The sequence below is a fragment of the Staurois parvus genome, unplaced genomic scaffold, assembly GCF_062004578.1.
Source record: "Staurois parvus isolate SC_StPar_1 unplaced genomic scaffold, SC_StPar_1.0 ptg000004l, whole genome shotgun sequence".
NCBI classification, from domain to species: Eukaryota; Metazoa; Chordata; class Amphibia; order Anura; family Ranidae; genus Staurois; species Staurois parvus.
The window spans coordinates 802,238-824,804 of record NW_028317800.1 but is presented as its reverse complement, the minus strand read 5'-3'; the positions used below and the strand labels follow the sequence as shown (position 1 = coordinate 824,804).

At 39.7% G+C, this 22,567-nt stretch overlaps 1 protein-coding gene across 1 annotated transcript in view; it reads right to left on the bottom strand.

Annotated features, from left to right (window-relative positions):
• The window catches only part of HSD17B4 (hydroxysteroid 17-beta dehydrogenase 4), a 388,773-nt gene that overhangs the window by 142,688 nt on the left and 223,518 nt on the right, over positions 1–22,567 (bottom strand). The window contains exons 14-15 of the mRNA XM_089673464.1: positions 22,006–22,057; positions 2,391–2,462 (exon numbers count right to left, since the gene is read on the bottom strand). Coding sequence (XP_089529590.1) covers positions 2,391–2,462; positions 22,006–22,057 — 124 coding nt within the window. The remainder of the gene's footprint in view (positions 1–2,390; positions 2,463–22,005; positions 22,058–22,567) is intronic.

The following is a 22,567-nucleotide window of genomic DNA, read 5'->3' as shown; positions in this document are numbered from 1 at the left end:
GGAAAGACAGCGTGGTTGTTTTGAAGGAGCACAATATGACACTTGAATAAAAATGTGCTGCATGGTCGAGGTGCCAGAAAGAAGCCTTTACTCCATCAGGTCAAAGAAATGTCAGTCTACTGCTTCTCCTTTCACTGTCCAATCACAGGCTGATTTAGTGAGAACACTTGTAGGTATATCAGGGATAAATCTGGTCTCCTGCCCTACCAGTCAGGGCTGTGCTGTGTTGCAGAGCTGTATATAGTGCTGTGAAAATGTTTTTTTTTTGCATATTTGATACACTGAAACAATTCAGATCAAACTAATTTTAATACTACACAAAGATAAGCTGAGTAAATACAAAACTGCAGTTTTTAAAATAATGATTTCATTTATTAAGGGGAAAACAAAAGCTGTGCAAACCTGCCTGGCCCTATGTGAATAAGTAATTGACCCCTAAACCTAATAACTGGTCGTGCCAGAATTGGTTGTAACAACTGCGATTAAGCATTTGGCGACAACTGGCAATGAGTCTCTTACATGGTTGTGGAGGAATTTTGGCCCACTCGACTTTGCCGAGTTGTTTTAATTTAGCCACACTGGTGGATTTTTGAGCATCAAAGGCCTGTTTAAGGTCATGCCACAGCATCCCAACCAGATTTTTAAGTCCAGATTTTGACTACGCCATGCCAAAACTTTAATTTTCTTTTTTTAGCCATTCAGAGGTGGACTTGCTGGTGTGTTTTGAATCATTGCCCTGCTGCAAAACCCCAAATGTGCTTGAGCTCACAAACTGATGGCCAAACATTCTCCTTCAGGATTTTCTCAGAGAGCCGAATTCATGGTTCCATTAATTATGGCAAGTCATCCAGGTCCTGAAGCTGCAAAGCAGCCTCAAACCATCACACTACCACCACATTTTACTGTCATATGGTGTTCTTTTTAAGAAATGTTGCGTTAGTTTTATGCCAGATGAAATGGGACGCACACCTTCCAAAAAGTTCAACTTTTTTATCATCAGCCCACAGAATATTTACCCAAAAGTCTAGGGGATAATCAAGATGTTTTTTGGCATATGTGAAACAAGCCTTTGTGTTCTTTTTGGTCAGCAGTGGCTTTCGCCTTGGAACTCTCCAAATGATGCCATTTTTGCCCAGTCTCTTTCTTGCTTTTGTATCATGAACACTGACCTTACCTGAGAAAAAGCGAGGCCTACAGTTCTTTACATGATGTTCTGGGTTCTTTTGTGACCTCCTGGATGAGTCGCCGATGTGCTCTTGGAGTAATTTGGGTAGGCCAGCCACTCCTGGGAAGGTTCACCACTGTTCCAAGTTTTCTCCCTTTGTGGATAATGGTAATGATAATGGTTCGCTGGAGTCCCTAAGCCTTAGAAATGGCTTTGTAACAGATTCTATTTAAGTGATTTATTGATTCGACAGACCTGGTAGTAATCTGGCCTGGGTGTGGCAAGTGAATTTAACTCTGCATTCCAAAAATGTGGTTATACACAGTTAATTCATGATTTAGCGGGGGGGGGGGGTGAAATAACTTCACGTAGGGCCAGGCAGGATTGGATAGTTTTTTTCCCCTTAATGAATGAAATCGATTAAAAACTGCATTTTGTATTTACTCGGGTTTTCTTTGTGTAATATTAAAATATGTTTGATGATCTGAATCATTTAAGTGTGATAAATATGCAAAACAAAATTATCAGGAAGGGGCCAAACACTTTCACAGCACTGTAAATCTCAGGAATAGACAGAGAGAAATACAAATCCTTAGGCAGACAACACTACTGCCATATATGTATTTCATCTGTGTACTTCACTGTCTGGCTGGAGTCCAGACTGCAGCTCACAAATACCAAGCAGAACTATAGTGACAGAAAAACTCCATTCAAAGCCTCTGAAATGATGTGATTAAGTCATGTAACTTTGAACACGCACTGGATCATTTAAGATGACTCTGGGAATTCATGGTTGCATCCTGTCACATTTAAGAATGTATCAGAAACGACACAATAAAGATGTCTGATGTACACATTACATAAAGATAATGTGGGTGCAGCCTCCGCTCCCTCTGCCTCTCTGCTTGATTAGAAATTCTCGGCACTGCTCTCTTTTCCGCCTGAAACGACCTTCACTTCGATCAGAAATGTGAATAGTTTCTACTCCTCTAGTTATTCTAGCTGCAAATTGCTTTGGTGTGAAATGCTTTTGACAAGAGTTTTGTATTAGGGAGGCAACGTGAAAGCAAACTGTACGGGGAACTGTACTCTAATAAAACTAACAAGTCTCCAATAAGTGAAAAGTGCAATTTGCTTTCTGAGTACTGCAGAGGTGTCATTAACCATTTCCATTACCAGCAGAAAGCAAGCAATCTGTTAAGACGAAATCAGGCATCATGCTTACCATCCAACAAAAGAAGAGCACCAGAGCCTTTATCGAGAATATCTGCCACTGTGCCCTCTGAGTGCATCTCTCCTGCAATGGGAAATACAGATAAAATGAATGCAAAAAGAATGTACGAGGAAAAACAGAACTGCTGGCAACTACTAGCAAATAAAGCTCTTCAACCCAGAGAGCACCAGCCTTATTTTTCATATATACTGAACTCACACTGTATACTAAATCCAGACTAAAAGCTCTAGCTGGCAGGACACAGAAGATGGAAGTCAGCCTTATACAACTGAAGATACAGTTGTGGCCAAAATTATTCAACCCCCAATGCTGTAAAGGGGTTTAGGGACTATAGTGTACATTTGGAATTGTATTCAGAATCAAATCCTACAAGGACGTTGTAACTACCCAAATGCAACTAAAATGACATCAATTGTTTATGTAATACAGTAGTAAATGGTTCTTATGTGGTTTCTTCATTGCCACAATTATTCAACCCCTTAAAGACTACCACTCTGAAGAACAGAGGTTCATACAGGTGCTTTCCATCAGGTATTGAAAACACCTGTGGATGTCACCGAGCAGCAATCAAGCATAATAAGCACCAATTAGGCAGCTTTAAAATGACTGTGATACTCAGCTCCTTCTAGACATTTACTGGTGTGGTTACAAACATGGTGAAGGCAAGAGAATGGTCCAGGAAGACAAGAGAAGAGGTGATTTCTCTTCACAGGAAGGGCAATGGCTATAAGAAGATTGCAAAGATGTTAAACATACCAAGAGACACCTTAGGAAGCATCATTCGCAAATTCAAGGCAAAGGGCACTGTTGAAACGCTACCTGGTCGTGGCAGAAAGAAGATGCTGACTTCGACTGCTGTGCGCTACCTGAAGCGTAGAGTGGAGAGAAGTCCCCGTGTGACTGCTGAGGAACTGAGAAAAGATTTGTCAGATGTGGGTACAGAAGTTTCAGCCCAGACAATAAGACGCACACTGCGTAATGAAGGCCTCCGTGCCAGAACTCCCAGGCGTACCCCCTTGCTGTCTCCAAAGAATAAGAAGAGTCGACTGCAGTATGCCAAAAGCCATGTGGACAAACCACAAAAGTTGTGGGATAGTGTTCTGTGGACTGATGAAACAAAATTAGAACTGTTTGGGCCCATGGATCAACGCTATGTTTGGAGGAGGAAGAACAAGGCCTATGATGAAAAGAACACCTTGCCTACTGTGAAGCATGGTGGAGGGTCAATCATGCTTTGGGGCTGTTTTGCTTCTGCAGGTACAGGGAAGCTTCAGCGTGTGCAAGGTACCATGAATTCTCTTCAGTACCAGGAGATATTGGATGGAAACGTGATGCAGTCCGTCACACACCTGAGGCTTGGGAGACGTTGGACCTTTCAACAGGACAATGATCCCAAGCATACCTCCAAGTCCACTAGAGCATGGTTGCAGAGGAAAGGCTGGAACATTTTGGAGTGGCCATCGCAGTCACCAGACTTAAATCCGATTGAGAACCTCTGGTGGGACTTAAAGAAAGCAGTTGCAGTGCGCAAGCCTAAGAATGTGACTGAACTGGAGGCCTTTGCCCATGAAGAATGGGCGAAGATACCCGTAGATCGCTGCAAGACACTTGTGTCAAGCTATGCTTCACGTTTAAAAGCTGTTATAACTGTAAAAGGATGCTGTACTAAGTACTAAGATTGAATGTCACTTGGGGGTTGAATAAAACTGATAATGCTGTGAGCACAGAAAAGACATTTGTGGTTATTTCATTATAACTGTTATGTTATATTTGTCTGACCTACAAGTGCCTCTTTAATGTAAATGTAAGCAAGATGACTGAATGATCAAAAGCAATGTCAAACTGGCCAAAACACTCAATTTCAGTGGGGGTTGAATAATTTTGGCCACAACTGTACCTGTGGTACAAGAAAAATCACATAACATAAAAAATGATGTGAAGGGGGCTATACATGTAGGTCCATTTATAAATTTGCTGTGCAAATGCCAGAACGTTCGCACAGACGTTGCAAAATATTCCTCTAATGTGCCTAAAATATATATATATATCCTTTGATCGTCAGCTTCATCTTGTGGCCATAATGCAGTATCTATCTGAAAAACTTCAATCATTATGGCCACTAAAAGAAGCTGGCATATATAGGAAATCAGTGTTATGGGGATTATTCGGGACATCCGTGTGAATGCTGTGACACCCGTTCAGCAATTTATTTATAATCGCTTCAAGGTAGTTTTTGTAAATAAACTGACCTGAAAGAACATCTTTTTTTTTTTTTTGTCACTTAGCATAAATGTTCGCACCATCTGTCTCAAGGACACAGGAGCAGTAAATGCCATTCCTTCTACTAAATCAGGTGACAGTCTTCCCTTAAGTGACTCCATATAGCTATAGCACAAAACAAAAAAAACTTAAAGCCTAACCCCGCATTTAATAGTTTGTTTGAGCTAACCTGGCCCAAATTAACTGTTTACTGCACTAACAGGTTTGCTGCTGGGTGCACTATGTTAATTGTATATAGCCTCAGCTAAAAACAGTGTGCAGCACTGTGTTCCGGCACTGGGGAGGGAACTTTTCACTTTATTACTGGAACAAAATAGAGTTGAGCTGAACATTGCTCGGCCATTCATTGAAGCTTTGTATGAGTGAATAAAAGCCTCCCATTGGCTGAGGCAGAGGCATCATCTGCTTACCTCTCCATTTCAGCCAGTCAGAAGAAGCTTTGTATTTATTCATACTGAGTGCCCAGCCCAACTCTTTGTTTCAGGAATGGAAGGGGAAATCTCTTGTCCTGCTGCCAAAACACTGCACTGTATACTGTATGTAATTTAGGCTATATACAGTGCACCCAACAAGCGTACCTGTTGGTGCAGTAAATAGTTTGTATGGGATAGCTTGGCCCAAGCAATCTATTTAAAAGGACATGTAATGTGGGGGTTAAGCTTTAAAGACTTTTCTTTCCTCAGCTGTGCCCTGCTACTGGGAATAATGGGAACAGTCATAAATAACAAATGTTTGCATTGTTTTTTTGATGGTGTATATATGAACTCACATTAAGGCTAAGTTGCTTTTCATTCTTATATCAGTGGGGGGTCCAGTTCCAATAGGTGCCCAAGGGGTCTGGGATTTTGTAGCAATAGACAGAAGTGAAGTGTTACAGTCAGAACTCTAGAGTAGTTATGCAGTTGTGGTGTGGAAAGCCAAAGCAACAAATCATGTCAACCATACTGGTGTCATACAGGTAACAGGAGGTTTCTGGTTGGTCATGGATTACTGCACTGACATATCACTCCTTACTGAACAAGCTAGAAAGTATGACATATACAATAGTGTAAATCATTCTTGGCCATTCATGACAAACAAGCAGATTATCTCAACTTGGGCTGAGGCTGCAGAGATTCGCAATGAACAGCTGATTAATCACTGCAATCTTTCTTCTTCATAGAGTAATTAAAGCAACTTCCATTCTTGACCTTATAATTAAACCTACATAAAATGAATTCACAAGAGTCTGGTGAACCATGAACTCCACTGGCAAGAATTTCAATCTAGCACTTAAGGATGCAAAAAATTATTTCAGAAACAGATTGGAGATTGTCACCAACCTGCATTTATACATTAGATAAGACTGGTTATTAGCCATGACTGAAACAACTGCACATTAAACACAGATGAATTATTCCACAAAGATTGACAAAATGAGCAAGAAATGGATCTGTCTGATGTTATAAATGATGCAAAAAAATCAAAAACTCACCTAAATAGTAAAGTAGTCAGAATTAAAAAGTACAGCTACTTAAACTATATAGACAGACACAGACAGTTAGCAGAGCAATACTTGGTATGGTTCATGGAGCAGGACTACAATACACTGGAGACATGGCACATAGGAAGAAGAATACCACATGATGAATACTTTTGACAAAGGAAGCTATGAACTTTATAAGAGGGGAGAGAGAACTAGAAAGAGAACTGGAGAGGGAGAGGGAGAAGGAGAGGGAGAAGGAGAGGGAGAAGGAGAGGGAGAGGGAGAGGGAGAGGGAGAAGGAGAGGGAGAAGGAGAAGGAGAAGGAGAGGGAGAGGGAGAAGGAGGAGAGGGAGAGGGAGAGGGAGAGGGAGAAGGAGAGGTTAAGCAAGAAGAAAAAAAGGGAAAGGGAGAGGGATTAGAAGAGCAAGGGGAAGAAGGAGAGCGAGGGGGAGAGAGAGAAGGAGTTCGAGGGGGAGAGAGAGAAGGACAGCGAGAAGAAGGAGCAAGGGGGAGAGAGAGAAGGAGATCGAGGGGGAGAGCGATAGAGATAGAGATTACTACTACTGAAAAATAATATGAAGCAGCATGCTAAACAGTGCAAATGGATGAATTTCCCACTGTAGCCACTGTACTCTGGCAGAATACCTGAACAGTGCTTGCATCTGACTGGAGAGTTGAAGGATGTTGGGCAACGTGGTGCTAACAGGGTCATCCAGATTGAATTTTGGCTGGTTCATTAGGAACCAGCCTACATATGCTAGTGTTAGCCAGCTTAAAACTAATGCTGAAGACTGCACAAGATTAATGCCTTTAACTAATACTGAAAATAGAGCAAGCGTATTCTATACTGGCATCAGCAAGATAGGAGAACATGAATCCACACTGGAGACTAATTCATACTGTACACTGTAAGGTGGGGATGTTGCAGCCCAGTAATGCTCAACGTGACTTCTCAAAACCCCATAAGCATGATCCTTTCAACTCACAGTCGCACACGTGAGATAAATAGGGGAAGAATTACTAAAACTCTCTCTCTCAGAATCTGGTGCATCTCTGCATCATAGCCAATCAGATTCTAACTTCAGCTTGCTCAATTACGCTTGGACAAGAATACATGGAAACTGATTGGTTTCTATGCAGATTTTGCACTCTTCAGTTTTAGTAACTAAACCCCACTATGTATTATTATAGAAGAATGTATTTTAAAAAAAGGTTTAGTGAAACATTGGATACGAATCAATGTCAGCAATGCAGCATAATAAATAATCAATGGGATAAATAATAGGAAAGTTTGCAATAGCCTATACATATTATACACTAGAGCTTAACAGTGGCTCAGCAATTACCCATAGACAAATATAATTATTTTAGGCTTGGCTAAATTTAGTTATGTAGACGTGTGCTTTATAAAGCTGCACTTTAATCCCAGTCCAGTCCAGCTGTCATCCATAATAGTAATCTTCACCTATTCTCAGCTGGTCCAGCAATTATTTTGTTTGTAAGCTAAATAGGATACCTGCCAATCAAATCACAGCCTTTTCTCGAACTTATGTGGGAGGCAAAGGATATATACTGTATTTGTTACCACCCTAGCTATAGTGTAGCTGTTTGTAAATCACAAACATGGCTGAATAAAAGTTTAAAACTTTTGGCAGGTAAAACTGTAAACATATAAACCGAATAGCCATAACTTTTTGACCACTGACAAGTTAGGTGAATAATACTGAATATCTTGTTACACTGACATCTGAAAGTCTGCAGGATATATTTGGCAGCAAGTAAACATGTTCTCCCTGAAGTTTATGTGTTGAAATTAGAAAAAATGGGCAATGCAGATTTTTGCATATGGGGCTGTGTAACGTACATGTAAGATTTGAGTAGCTGAGATGCAACAAATATAAGATTTCAGTAGCTGACCTGTAGAAATAATGACACTGTAGATTTAGCTCATTCCATGGTAATATAAGATGTGTTCAGAATTAAGGCAGAGGCATATGGTCACCAATTAGCATCTGAAGGGACAGAGCTTCCTCTGGAAGGAGGTGACACCTGGGTGCCAATAAGATGTCACCTTCTGGGAAATCTGGAAGGAAAAGGCTCGAGACAGTTCGGCTGCAGGAGACCAGGGGGGCTTCGATCTGTCTGGGGAGCTTTAAAGAATATAAACAGATCAAAGGAATAGATTACTCTCATAAAAGCTAAAATATTAGTTGCAGAGAGATGAAAATACTTCCTTCTGACTGGACACTCCGTAGGCTACATCTGCATGTAGAAACTGTATTTGTGGACAATGTAGAATGCCAGAAAAATGCAGGAAATGGTTATGTGGCGCTGGATTGCGACAGCTGAACAGTGATTGGTACTGTCGCGATCGGACTGATGCGCTGGTGTCGGAAATTCAATCCCTGACTTGGTGATTCAAACAGTTCCTGGTCCAATTGACTTTGGGCATTTCAGCACTGAGAACATCCTGTGGGCTGGTACAGGAACATCCTCCAGGGTTGATTGGCCAAGGACTAATGTCCAGCCCACGTCCATATTCCCATTAATATTAAATTGAGGACTTGAGGTATGGATGCAGTGATTCGTATGGAGCCCGTCCTATTGACTGACGGATCGCGGACTTTCTCTGACTTGATCCAGTCACAGGATAAATCTTGGGAAAAGTCTTATTTCTGTTTTTTATTCCCTTTTATTTTATAGTGAATAGCCAATTGTGTGTCTATTTGTATTTTCTGTATTATTTGTAACTCTTTATATTTTGTACATATTTTATGCACTGCCCACTTTCGGGATATTAAATCATAAAATAATAAGTGACTTCTGCGGTACTTAAGCACGGGCTCATATCTTCAGAGACATTAGATTGTATTGGATTTTAGTGTCTTTAAATGCTCAGTCAAGTTCATTGCCTATCTGTATGCAATTGCACTGTGTGTTGGCAGATTGCATGCAGATTGTAAGGTAGCAGATCTGTCAGACGGAGATCTGTGTGTGTGTGATGTCCCCGCAAACCGTTCTGTGGATAAACTGTTGAGTGGTGGCAAGCTACCGTTTGTGGTGTGTCTGGTGTGGGGGTGTGTGGACAGTGGAAGAGTGATTAACACCAGGGTTCTGGCTTGGAGGATAGCTGGAGTAATCCTAGAAGGGTGTGTGATTGCTAGGCTGATCCTCAACCCTAATTAGTGCACCATAAATCAGAAGATGCAGCGCTACAAAAGAGGAACACTATAAACAAATTAATAAATAGATATATAGATAAATGAATAGATAAATAAAACAGTTCGTAAATATTTATTAATGTCTATTATTTTAATTGCATTTGTATAACATTAGGTATTTCGATTTTTACCTTATTATGGATATTTTTGAATGTATTTTATGTCATGATATACTTTATATGTATATCTCTATGAAATAGTTTATATGCTAGCGCTAAAGACGTAACTTTATAACTTTATGTTTTATTTGGACCCAATTCGCACTCTGATTAGGCTGATTGAAAGAGACTTCATTATATAAGTTTATCTCATTACCATCAAAATAATTACATACTGATCGGCCCCTAAGTTTTAAAATATAAGATAAAGGCCGATACGGGTTCTCATTGTGTTAATCCGATAATGAGTGCCGGTCGGTCATACATACTGCAGCTGTAACAGTGTGTATATACAATAATCCAACGAAAAATGGCGCCCGTACGAGTATCCGGACATCTATGCATTACACTTCTAAAACATGGCGCCTTCCTAATGCGCATGCGCCTAGCATATAAATTGGCGTCACACGGCTCGGCGTTATTGGCAAATCCCCCCAGACGACGTGCGTGTGCACGAAACGCGTAGGAGGAGCCAGGAACGCCGTGACGTCACGCCGCCGGAGCATCGTGGAGCTCCGGCGGCCATCTTTAGCACTGGACGGTTAGTCCACAGATTCCCTTACACACTGCTGTTTTATCATCTTCGTTTTACTTGAAATAAACCATTGATTTACTACACTATGGAGATGTCTCTGTCTTGACTCCCTCGGGGAGTATCAATTCACAGCTATTCATCTCACTGCTGGGGAAGGAACGTTTGTAAGCACTAAGGAGCAGTCCACAGGCTACCTTCCAAGGGATTACCCAGTAATTTCCAGGAGTACTGGAGGGAGGCTATCACATTGCAGATCCTACCTTGACCAGCCGATGAACCCAAGGGAAATTTATATTCACAAACGCCCATTTAACTGTGCGTTCTGGTGAGTGTGCATTTCTTCAGCACTATATCGCACAGCACCTTATTATCAGGAGGATATGAATAGATGAGAGCACTTGAAGTCACCTTGATATCATCACATGAACTGTTTTATTTATCTATTCATTTATCTATATATCTATTTATTCATTTGTTTATAGTGTTCCTCTTTTGTAGCGCTGCATCTTCTGATTTATGTTGTCTCATGGGGTTTATGGTTACCTGGTGCACAGCTGCTACTTTGCATTTATAGGTGCGCTCGTATACATTTTCTTTACTAATTAGTGCACCAGATTGTATGTAAGATCGTATCTGCCAGTGTGTGGTCGGACAGCTGGATTGGAGTGGAGTCTCCCTCCAGTGGTGGCCAGAGGTAGTGCGGGCTGTGAAAGTATATCACGGCCGGTTTTATATATATTCAAAGTTAAGTCTCCCTTATTCCCTCAAACCCCAAGTCACGGCCGCACAAGCGCCTCGGTTAGCTAGTCGCTGTGGGCGTGGTGTGCGGGTGAACTGTGACAGGCTGCATAACCACAGACGGGTACAGGGTGCCCATGCTGACCCTGGTCCACAGCCAAAAGTGTCTACAATGGCCATGTAAGCATCAGAACGTGACCATGGAGCAATGGAAAAAGGTGGCATTGTCTAATGAATCCGGTTTCCCTTTACATCATGGCCAGGTGTGTGTGCATCACTTACCTGGGAAAGAGATGGCACCAGGATGCAGTATGGGAAGATAGTAAGCCAGCGAAGGCAGTGTAAGGCTTTGGGCAATTTTCTGCTGGGAAACCTTGGATCCTGCTATTCATGTGGATGTTACTTGACACAGACCACCTTCCTAAACATTGTTGCTGACCAAGTACTTCCCTTCATGTAAAATGGTATTCCCTGATGGTAGTAGCCTTTTTCAGTAGAAAAGTGTGCCCTGCCACAGTGCAGAAATAGTTAGAGAATGGATTGAGAAACACAGAGTTCATAGTGTCGAGTTGGCCTCCAAATTCTCCAGATTTCAATCCAATGGAACATCTGTGGGATGTACTGGAAAAACATATCTGATCCATGGAGGCCCCACCTTGCAAACATACATGACTTAAAGTATTTGCTACTGATGGCTTGGTGTGAGACCTTCAGAGGTTTAGTAGTTTCCTCGATGAGCCTGTGTTGTTTAGGCAGTAGTAGGGGGGACATACTCAATATTAGATGGGTGGTCATAATGTTATAGTTGATTGATGTATATTTCAACTGTGTATTTAAGCAGTCTGCCTAAAGTTCCACTTTAATGAGCTTGAATCAGTTTTACATTTCAACATACAGTGCTAAGTGCGTATAATTAAAGTACAACGCAATCATGCACAATCTTTATACCATTTACGATTTATGTCAAAAGAGATAAATAACAAACATGCTCCATTTTAAAATCCATCAATTTTAAAGTGACAGCAAAATACCTAAAAAACAAAACAAAAAAAAAAAAATCTTTCAGTGCCATATATTCCACTTTCCATTCCAGTGTGACAATGTGAAAATGCCAGTAAAAATTCACTTTTCTACAGAAGTGATTCTTCCTCCCGTGTACTTCCAACATCAAATTTCCCCTGTAAGTAGCAAACTCACCAAATCTCCTTGACCACCTAATTCAATAAGCAGGTCCTTCAAGCTTCTATATTATATGGAAAATGTCAGCATTTATATAAAAATGCAGAATGATAGGAAAATTCCACATGGAGTAAAAACATCAGACACGATCATAAACCCCCCCCCCCCAAAAAAAAAAACCTTTCATAACTACAGTATGCACTGTCACTTTAGACTTGCACTTTGTAAAATAAATAAAAACAAATGTGCTGTATCATAGAACATGAATGGTGTAAAGATTATGTATTAATTATGAACACATAGCATTGTATATTGTTGAAATATAAATTGAAAATATTTGGTGATACAGCAGCCGTAAAACAGGACTAGGGACTGATAAGATTAAAAAGGAGACGTAGGGCCAAAGCTCTTTTGGCTCTACTTCTGTGAGTCACAGGAGTGCACTTAGTTCTGCATTCCTGTGATCCAGATTCAGCTGACATCGGGCTAAAGTCTGCTATTAGGTGGCATCGCTGAGCTGGTCAAGGCTCTGGCAGTGCGATGCTAAGAGCCTGAACCAGCTGCTCCCACCCCTCCCGAGCCCAGAGCTCCAGTGAGCACTGAAGGGGCAGAGCGGAGAGGCGGAGTGGCAGAGCATAGAGCGGTGACTGATAGTCACCGCTCTCTGCTCATTGAGGACCATGAAATGAGAGATCAGAGGTCCTTGATCAGATCTCAGTCTTAGAGGTAGCGAGGGGCAGATGCAGTATCAGATCAATGCTACATCCTTCAAGCGGAGTATGTATGTTTATTCTTAATTTGTGAACTTCTCTTTTAAGGTATCACATTTTTAAATAACTTTGATACAACATAATTCTGAGTTTTCCTGGGCCAAAAAGCCCAATTAGCTCAAAGTTCTGCAGCTACTCAGAGCTGTATTTTTAAACTAAAAGCAAAAAAGTCAATTAGTTGGGAATCTGAGCAGAAAACTAGTTTACTGTTTAAAGTAGAAAGCCCCATTATTCAAATCCTTTTATAAGAAACCAATGCCAAAATAAATACAACCTGAAAATACTAGTGGCCTGGCTGTCCTGTTGTTCCTCTGACTTTAATACTTTTTAGAGGTTAGTGACTCACAAAGTATGTGGAATGTGAAGATAGATATGTACAGGCTTGTTCTGTATTAATTGACTGATAGAATTTAAGCCATCGGACTGCTATGAAAGGCACATGGATAGCATGTTTAGTAAGACATCAGCAATTGCAGGATCCTGGTTTCACTAAAGCATTATTAAACCCAAAACCAAACATGCAATATATTGCAGCCTACCAATCGTTAGAGGTGATAGCTGCAGTCTTTATTTTTTTTTAGCCAGCAACACACCTGTTTTGAGCCTCCTGCACACGAGGGAAAAGAAAACCGAGGAGCTAGTCAAGAGGTCACTGTACTAACAATGCGATTTTAGTACAGTGATCTCCCTGCTCAATGTCGGCTGATATCTACTGTACCGGCCGATTGCATGAGATATTTGGCCCATGTGTACAAGACTTAAGAGTGCTAAAGGTTTTTACATTAAGGCTTGGTTCACACTACTGGTATGCGATTTTCAGTGTAATCATGTAGCGCAACTTTGAATGTGGTTAGCATAGTCTATGGAGCAAAACAGCACTGAAGTCACACCAAAGTAGCACAATCTCATTGATGTGAACTGGCACCACTGAAAATAATGTGATTTCCCTTGAATCGCATGACAAGTCGCATCAGAAATCACACTAGCACTATTAAATAAAAGTGGATCATTGTAAGCACCCTTCTCAGTGGTAAATGGTTTATCCCATCACTCTCACTGCTACATCTGCAGGACAGCTGGGTCTGTTGAAAAAAAAACAGATTTACTTGCAAAATAAAATAAAGGATTAAAGCCTAAAAAAGAAAACTATTGCAGCCATCACATCTAAGGATTGGTAAGATGCAATATAAAATGTTAGCTTTTGGGTTTAATACCGCTTTAAGCACAGATTTTCTTTAATCCAAACTAAAAATCCTGCATTTTGCACTGTAATTGTATAATAAGTCAAATTATACACCTGCCTAAATGGAAGATGTATAATTGAAATTCACTATAAAAAGCAGTTTACTTAAAAGCACTTTTACCTATAAACCATGACCAACAGAACCTGCTACATACTAATGGCTATGCTGAAACAAAAATGACATTTGAAGTCTTTCTGATCATTAAAACAGCTCAATGTAAAAGTCAGAACAGACCGCAATGGCTGTTACCCTTTCCACCCTTTTCAAGGTCATGAATTTAACATTTTAAAGTGCAACCTCAAAACTGTACTGATCACATAAACGAGTCTCAGAGGAGTTCTCAAGTTGAATATTTAACACTTACACGTCACTTGGGGAACACATAAAAACAGCTGCAGGACTGCAGTAAAATATCAACAGCTTCCTAAGTAGGGCTCTTCACAGGAGAGTTACAGTGTTTTCCTTTTACAGAGGTTCTTAAAAAAATGATGAATTCAGTTTGTGTCTCCTGGAAAGTCCTCATGACACTTGTAGAGAAAATCCATTTAGCCACAGTAAGCTCACCAGAGTGCCCACTGAGAATCGGCTTACAGCAACTAAAGTGTTTCAACACATGACCATTTCACAACCGGAAAAAACAGACTAGGCACAAAATACCAATGTACACTTATGTCTGGCCACAAAATGATTGTCTAGTCAAGTTTCCACCCACCAACTGGTATAGGATGACCATAAAAATATGTAATCTGTGCTTAACCACACCAATACTGAGCACTTTTACCCCCTTCCTGCCCAAGCCAATTTTCAGCTTTCAGTGTTGACAATTGTGCAGTCATACAACATTGTACCCATATGAAATTTGTACAATTTTTTTTACACAAATAGAAATTTCTTTTTGTGGTATTTGATCACCTTTGAGTTTATTTTTTGCTAAATAAAAAACTTTTGAAAAACATTTATTCTTTCTTTGTTTCGATTATAAAATTTAGAAAATAATCTTTCTTCATACATTTAGGTCTAAATGTATTCCTGCTTGGTGAAAATAACCCAAATTAGTGTATATTTAATCTGTATGAAAGTTATAAAGTCCACAAACTATGGTATATATCCGACAATCAATCAAGACAATCTCATTTCTTGAGGCCCAAAAATGCCAAAATAGGATGAATATCCGCCAAATGACCCATTTTTGGAAAACAAACAGTCCAAGGTATTTCGTAAGAGGCATAGCGAGTTTTTTGAAGGTCTAACTTTTTGTCACAATTTTTTGCAAAAATGGAGAAATTAAAAAAAAAATTAGTTTTTTTTTTTTTTACATATTGCCACCCAGTCCAGTACAGCATTATCATATAACTAGTGTGGCAGAGCTCCTGGAGGACGTCGGATGACAAAACGCGTAGAGCGGGGCCTTGGAGGTGATGTCACCACGTATGGGTGAGCTGCCGATGTCAGACCGTGACCGAAGCAAACCTATTACCATTTTTATGTGATATATGCCAGTGTCGGCTGTGACACTTTTCAATGTGAGTGTAATCTGAATCTTTTAGCATAATAAAATGCCTGGATGGTTTTACGCTATGTAGATTCCTCTTCCTTTTCTTTATAGTCCCATTTGAGTGCATGAAGATCCAAGTAAGAAGTTGCAATAGTCAGCGTGTGCATCTGCAGATCATTGCTCCCGGAGCCAAAGCACTTTTAGCTGGTTTACAACTTTACCAGCATGGAGCTCAGGTGAGTTTATTGAATTCGTTTGGTGGTGGATTTCACATGGTTTTGGGTTATACAACACAGAAGGTTTAAGAAGCAGAAATTCTGAGAAATATATATATATTTACTTTTCATTATATATATTTTTATGGACATTTTTTGGACACTGATTTATTTATGAACAACAATTTATTTATTTACATAGTCATTGAGTCACTTTATGTGCATGATTTATGATTTTTTTTGTTGCGCCAATGTATTTATTTATTTTTTTCATTGTTTGCACTACTATTGATGTTTACGGTTTTGGTTGCACTAAGAGGTATATTATTAGTGAGGAGCGCTGTTCTAATTGATTAATTATCCCACTAGCACCTTGTTTTCAAGGATTAGATAGCTGCTCTTCCTCCTTTTGGTTATATTCTTTTTAATTTTTATTATTTTAAAATTTCTTCTATCCAGTGGCGCCATCCACATTTTTAGTAATAATTGATGCGGCCAGGATCCTAGACAACTGGAGCGCTGGGGAGAAGAAGCTGTGGGGAAAAGCCTAGCTGTGGGGAGGAGTGGAAGATCGTTTAAATAAATTATCTTTTTTCGTTCTTCTAGGAAAAAAATAGCAATTAACCCTTGCAGTGCAGGTACAGCCCCATTGCAATGATTTTTTTTAGTTGCCTGAAGTTTGGCATTAGCTATAACTCTGCCTCCTCCTCTTCACTCCCTCTTTCTGTAGGGGTCCCTCAAAGTTCTGTCCTTGGACCCTACTCTTCTCCATCTATATCTCCTCCCTTGGTCACTTGATAAACTCCTATGGCTTTATGTACCATCTGTATGCTGATGACACACAAATCTATCTTTCTACCCCTCACCTCACCCCTTCAGTCTCCTCTCGCATTACTACCCTAGTAAGCAACATATCGGCATGGATGTCACTCCACTTCCTCAAGCTCAATCTTTCCAAAACTGAGCTCTTAGTATTCCCTCCAGCCCATGCCCCCTCCCCTGACTTCTCCATCAAAATCAATAACACAATCATCATTCCCTCCCCTCGTGCCAGGGTGCTAGGTGTAATCCTAGACTCCCATCTCTCCTTTCAGTCCCAAATCCAATTGCTGTCCAAATCTTGTAGACTTCACTTCCACAACATCTCCAAGATACGCCCATTCCTAACCTCGGAAACTACTAAGCAACTTATTCACTCCCTTGTTATATCTCGCCTTGACTATTGTAACTCCCTAGTCATTGGCCTACTTCATCGCAGGCTATCCCCTCTTCAGTCTATCATGAATGCTGCTGCCAGACTCATCCACCTTACTAACCGTTCTGTATCAGCCACCGCTCTCTGCCAATCCCGCCACTGGCTTCCCGTTGCCCAACAGATAAAATTCAAAACATTAACAATAACATATAAAGCCATTTAGAACTCTGCCCCAAATTACACCACCAATCTTGTCTCCATATACCACCCAAACCGTACTCTCCGCTCCTCCCAAGACCTCCTGTTCTCTAGCTCCCTGGTCTCCTCTTCCCATGCTTGTCCCCAGGACTTTTCCAGAGCTTCCCCTATCCTCTGGAACTCTCTACCCCAATTTATCAAACTATCACCTACTCTGCTCACTTTTAGGAAATCTCTGAAAACCTCTCTCTTCAGGGAAGCCTATCCTGCCCTCAGCTAATAATGGAATCTTCTACTCCTCCTACCAGTCCACCCGCCACAGTTACTACCTTTTGTACGACTAGCCCCTCCCTCCTAGATTGTAAGCTCCAAGGAGCAGGGCCCTCCTATCCCTCTTGTATTGAACTGTATTGTTGCTGTATTGTCTCCCGTTATATTGTAAAGCGCTGAGCAAACTGTTGGCACTATATATATATATATATATATATATATATATATATATATATATATATATATATATATATATATATATATATATATATATTTTTTTTATTTTTTTTTTTTAATATTTATTAAGTTTCCAGATAAAATACATATTCCATCATTTTCTTATAAAACCTACAAAACCATTATTTATATCCTCTTCTATATCTTTCCCCCCCCCCTCCCAACTAACATCCCTCCCCTCCCCCCCCCCCCCCATATCATCCACCCTGCATTTCTCCACGTCTTCCCTACAAAAGTAAGAGGCACTTTCACATATCACTCCCTAAAGCTTCATATATTTCGCCTTAAGTACAAATTCTTCCCATTTTCTCCATTTTGCATAGTATAACCCCATCCTGTCTTCCTGTATATGCTACAATTTCTCCATCCTACAAATCTGATTCACTCTATCTACCCAATCCTCTTCCTTCGGCACCTCTGCCTTATGCCAAAACTTGGGTATCAAACCTTTTGCTGCTTTTAGATAGTACCATATATCTGATTCCTTGTATTTGTTTACTGATAACTCTGTACTATGTAATAAACAAATCTCTGAATCTAATCCCACATTCATCTCAGAAATCATCCCAATTAAATGAACAATTGTCTTCCAAAATACTTGAATTTTCGGACACTCCCACCATATGTGATATAACGTGCCTATCTTTCCACATTCCCGCCAACACCCTGGTGAATTCCCCCCACTCATCTTATGTTCAACATTCAGTGTAATGTGCCATCTTATTAAACACTTGTAATTTATTTCTACCTCTCCCATACTTATATTCTCATGAATTAATCTATATATTTTCTTCTGTTTATCCTCTGCTATCACAACCCCTAGATCTCTTTCCCATTTCGCTATATACATTGGCTTTGTGTTTGTGTCTAGTTCAGTGAGAATCTTATAAATTTTAGTAGTGCAGTGTTTCCCATCTCCCTGTGACTCCAACAACCTCTCAAACAGATTCCAATCCTTTCTAGATCTCAAAGGTTTCGGAAGATTCACAACAAAATGTTTTAATTGGTGATAACTCCACTCATCTATCTTAGTAAAAATTTCTCCTTTTTACTTTTCCAAATCCTTAAGTGATCTCAAACCCCCCCCCCCCCCCCCACCATTATATCTCTTAACTGGACATCCTCCTTCTTAAACCATTTTCCTATAATCTCCTCCCTACCTGGAGGGAAAAACTCTGTGTTCCTCAGTGGCATTAATTGTGAATTAAAATCCCACTTCATGTGTTTGTGCAATATATCCCAAACCCTTAAAAAATGTATAGTATATACATACTGTACATAATGTATAGTATATAAAATGTAGTGTATAAACTTTTAATCTTCTATATTGTGCTGGCACCCATATACTTTTACTCAAATTAGCTCCACTTAGTTCATTTTCAATTTTGACCCTTTTGGATTATGCGTTCAATCATAAATTCTTGCTAAAACTAGTGCTCTATAATATCTCTTAAAGTCTGGCATTCCCAATCCACCCTTCTCTTTATTTCAACTTTAAAAAACCTAGAACATCCTATGAATTGTTTTCTTCCATATATATCTTGTTATTTTTTTTTATTTCCTTAAAGAAGACCTCTGGGAGTTTAATTGGAATCATTTGAATCTATATAGGATTTTGGGTACAATTACCATTTTTATCAGATTTATGCGTCCTATCCAAGACGGGTTTCCACCTCCCAATTTCTATAGTTCCTGCTTAATCTCATTTAACAGTGAAATGTAATTTGATTTGTACAAGTTCTTATATGAAGGGGGATTTTTACCCCTAATTATTTTCTCTCTCTTTCCTTCCATATAAAGGGGAATTCTTTTTGTATCTTTTCTTTTTCACTATTTGAAAGATTTATATTTAAAATCTCAGTTTTTGTTGGGTTGATTTTCAAGTTTGATAGCTGTCCATATTCCTTCAATATCTTCATTAAATGTGGGGGTGTTATCCTGGGGTTTCCCACATAGAACAACAGGTCATCCACAAAGGCAGCCACTTTGTGTTCTGTTTCTCCTATCTGTATTCCCTTTATATCTATATTCTTCCTAACTGTTGACAATAAGGATTCCAATGACAAAACATACAACAATGGGGACAGTGGGCAGCCCTGTTTTTTTCCATTTGACATCCCAATAGACTCCGACCTCTCCCCATTTACCATAATAACTGCAGAGGGCTTCCTATACAACTTTCCTATCCACTCTCTTATTCTAACTCTCATTCCCAGGGCTTCCAGAGTGTCCATCATGAAGCCCCAATCAACTCTATCGAATGCCTTTTCGGCATCGATTGAGAGCACCACCACCGGAGTTTTTCCCTTCCTACTTTTCTGAATGAGCAACAAAGTTCTCAACCCATTGTCTCTGCCCTCTCTCCCCGGCACAAATCCCACCTGATCCCATGTATCCATTCGGGCATTAAATTTTTCAACCTGTTTGCGAAGACCTTTGCATATAACTTAGTATCTGTGTTCAATAGTGAGACTGGTCTATAACTAGAGCACTGAGAAGCATCCTTCCCTTCCTTTTGAATGAGCACCACATGAGCCTGTAGGGATTCTCGCCTCATTTCCATCTCCCCACCTAGGGCATTCAAATATATCTTCAATTTAGATATTAATAATTTGCTGTATTTTTTTTATAGTACCTCACAGTATAACCATCTGGCCCTGGGATTTTCCCCGTCGTAGTACTTTTTAATGCTACTTTTATTTCTTCCTGTGTAATTTCTGAGTCAAGTGAATTCAATTGTGCTTCGTTTAATTTCGGTAGACCTGCATTTTTTAAATATATCCTTTTTTTGATACTCGCATTTCCAATATTATTTAAAGAGTCGTGGGATGTAATATTATACAACTTACTATATTATTTGTTAAACACCCTAGCAATCTCTTTAGTTGAATGAACCAATTCTCCTTTGGAGTTTCTTATTTTTTCTATAGAATTTCTACTTTCCTTTTTCCTCAGGGCTCTCATTAAATACTTTCCTGGTCTATCTCCCCATCTGTACCTCTCACGTAACACTTTATTAAAGGCTCTTCTCTTCTCCTCTTCCATCAGCATCTTCTTTTTTTTTTTATTACCTTCTGTCTTATCTCTTTTGTTATTCTATTTTTATGTATCTGTTCCAAATCAAATATTTCCTTTAAAAGCCCATTAAGTTTCACTCTTCTTTCCCCCGATCGCAATCAATATTCCTTTAATGTAAGCCTTATAGGACTCTCATACTGTAGCTACCAACACGTCTCCTGTCTCGTTCTCCCGAAACAAATCGCTCCATCTCTTCCCCAATCCTCTGATGAGTCTCCTCATCCAGGAGAAGTGCCTCATTCAACTTCCATCCTGAGCCTCCTGTTGACCGCTTTCCTCACCCTAATTTCATTGTAACAGGGGCATGATCCAAAAAGGACATTGCTTCTATTTGTACTTTAACCACAAACTCAATAAGTTGATGATCTACCAATATATAATCCAATCTTGAATACATCTTGTGTGCATTTGAGAAGAAGGTATAGTCTCTTTCCTTCCCATGTGTTATTCTCCAGATGTCCACCAGTTGGCACTCATGCATCACCTTCTTCAAAGTTCTCAGAGACCCACCTCCCTCTTGCTGCACAGAAGAGGTTGTATCCATTTGTAGATCCATACAGAAATTGAAGTCCCCGGCCAATATCAAGCGACCCTTTTTGAAGTCCATCAATTTTTTCAATATACCTTTCAAAATATATCTCCGATCTCTTATTTTGGCAATAATTATTAGCTACTGTACACTCAATTTCTTGCAACTTACCCCTCAAGAACAAAAATCTCCCCTCAGGGTCTATTTCTCTATCCTCCAACTCAAACCTTATATTCTTTGCAAACCCTATTGTTACTCCCTTTGCTCTCTTAATTGGGGAATCTTCGTAATACCATGTTGGATAATATCTAGAATTCAACTTAACATTTGACTATCTCAAAATGTGTCTCCTGCAAAAAAAAACACCGAAGATACTCTGTGTTGTAACTCCAGAAATAACCTAAATCTTTTCCCAGGACAATTCAACCCATTTACATTATAAGTTATAAACTGTAGTTCTTCCATCCTTCTTATATCTCTTTTCTTCACCCCCATCCCCTCTCTTCCTCCCTCTTTACTTTTATACCTCCTCCCATCATGCAGAGTGTTAACCTTAATACCCCTCCCCCACCCCCTCCTACACTACTCATTTCCCAAACCATTCCCACTTTTCCAAAATCACAGCGTGTTGACCCAACTACCCACCTCCCATACTCCTCTCCCCCCACCCTCCCCCCTGTTGGCGCTATATAAATCCTGTATAATAATAATAATAAGCATGATAAAATAGCTTAGGAAAGCAACCACAGCAAAAAGCCTTATTTACTCAGAGGTTGTACTAGAAGATAAAGATTCTCACCTGATGTCGGGATAGGCTTGTAGATTTCAAGGTACTGCTCTCCATGAAGAACCTGGTCATAAAAAACACGTGTTTTATTAAGTTTTTTTTATACGCATTAATACACAACCACTTCAGTTAAATATTTTCAAATTTAAGTAGATCTAACCTTTCCAAATATGCTCTTCCCATTGTTTGATTGAACCTTGATCCCTATAATACTATGTGCATCACTCAGCTATACGTAAGATACAGTACGCACAGGTGAACTTCAAATAGTTTGTAAATACCAGCACTGTTCAATTCTGAATGTATTTAGCATACTAAGAGCTACAGAACAAAAAGGCCAAGACAGCCATTTATTAAATGTGGCTTTCTATGCCTAGACCCAGCAAAAGCATAAAAAAGAACATTGGAATACATTTGTAAACGATTTAAATTTTGTTCCTTTCACAATGCCCTATGTCCTATTAGTCAACTGCTAAAACACAGTAACTTTAAAGGAAAGCCCTAAAGCAGGACTATCATTAGGTTTCAGCACAAGCACACATTTTTACGGAGTTTAATTACACAGTGAAAAAAA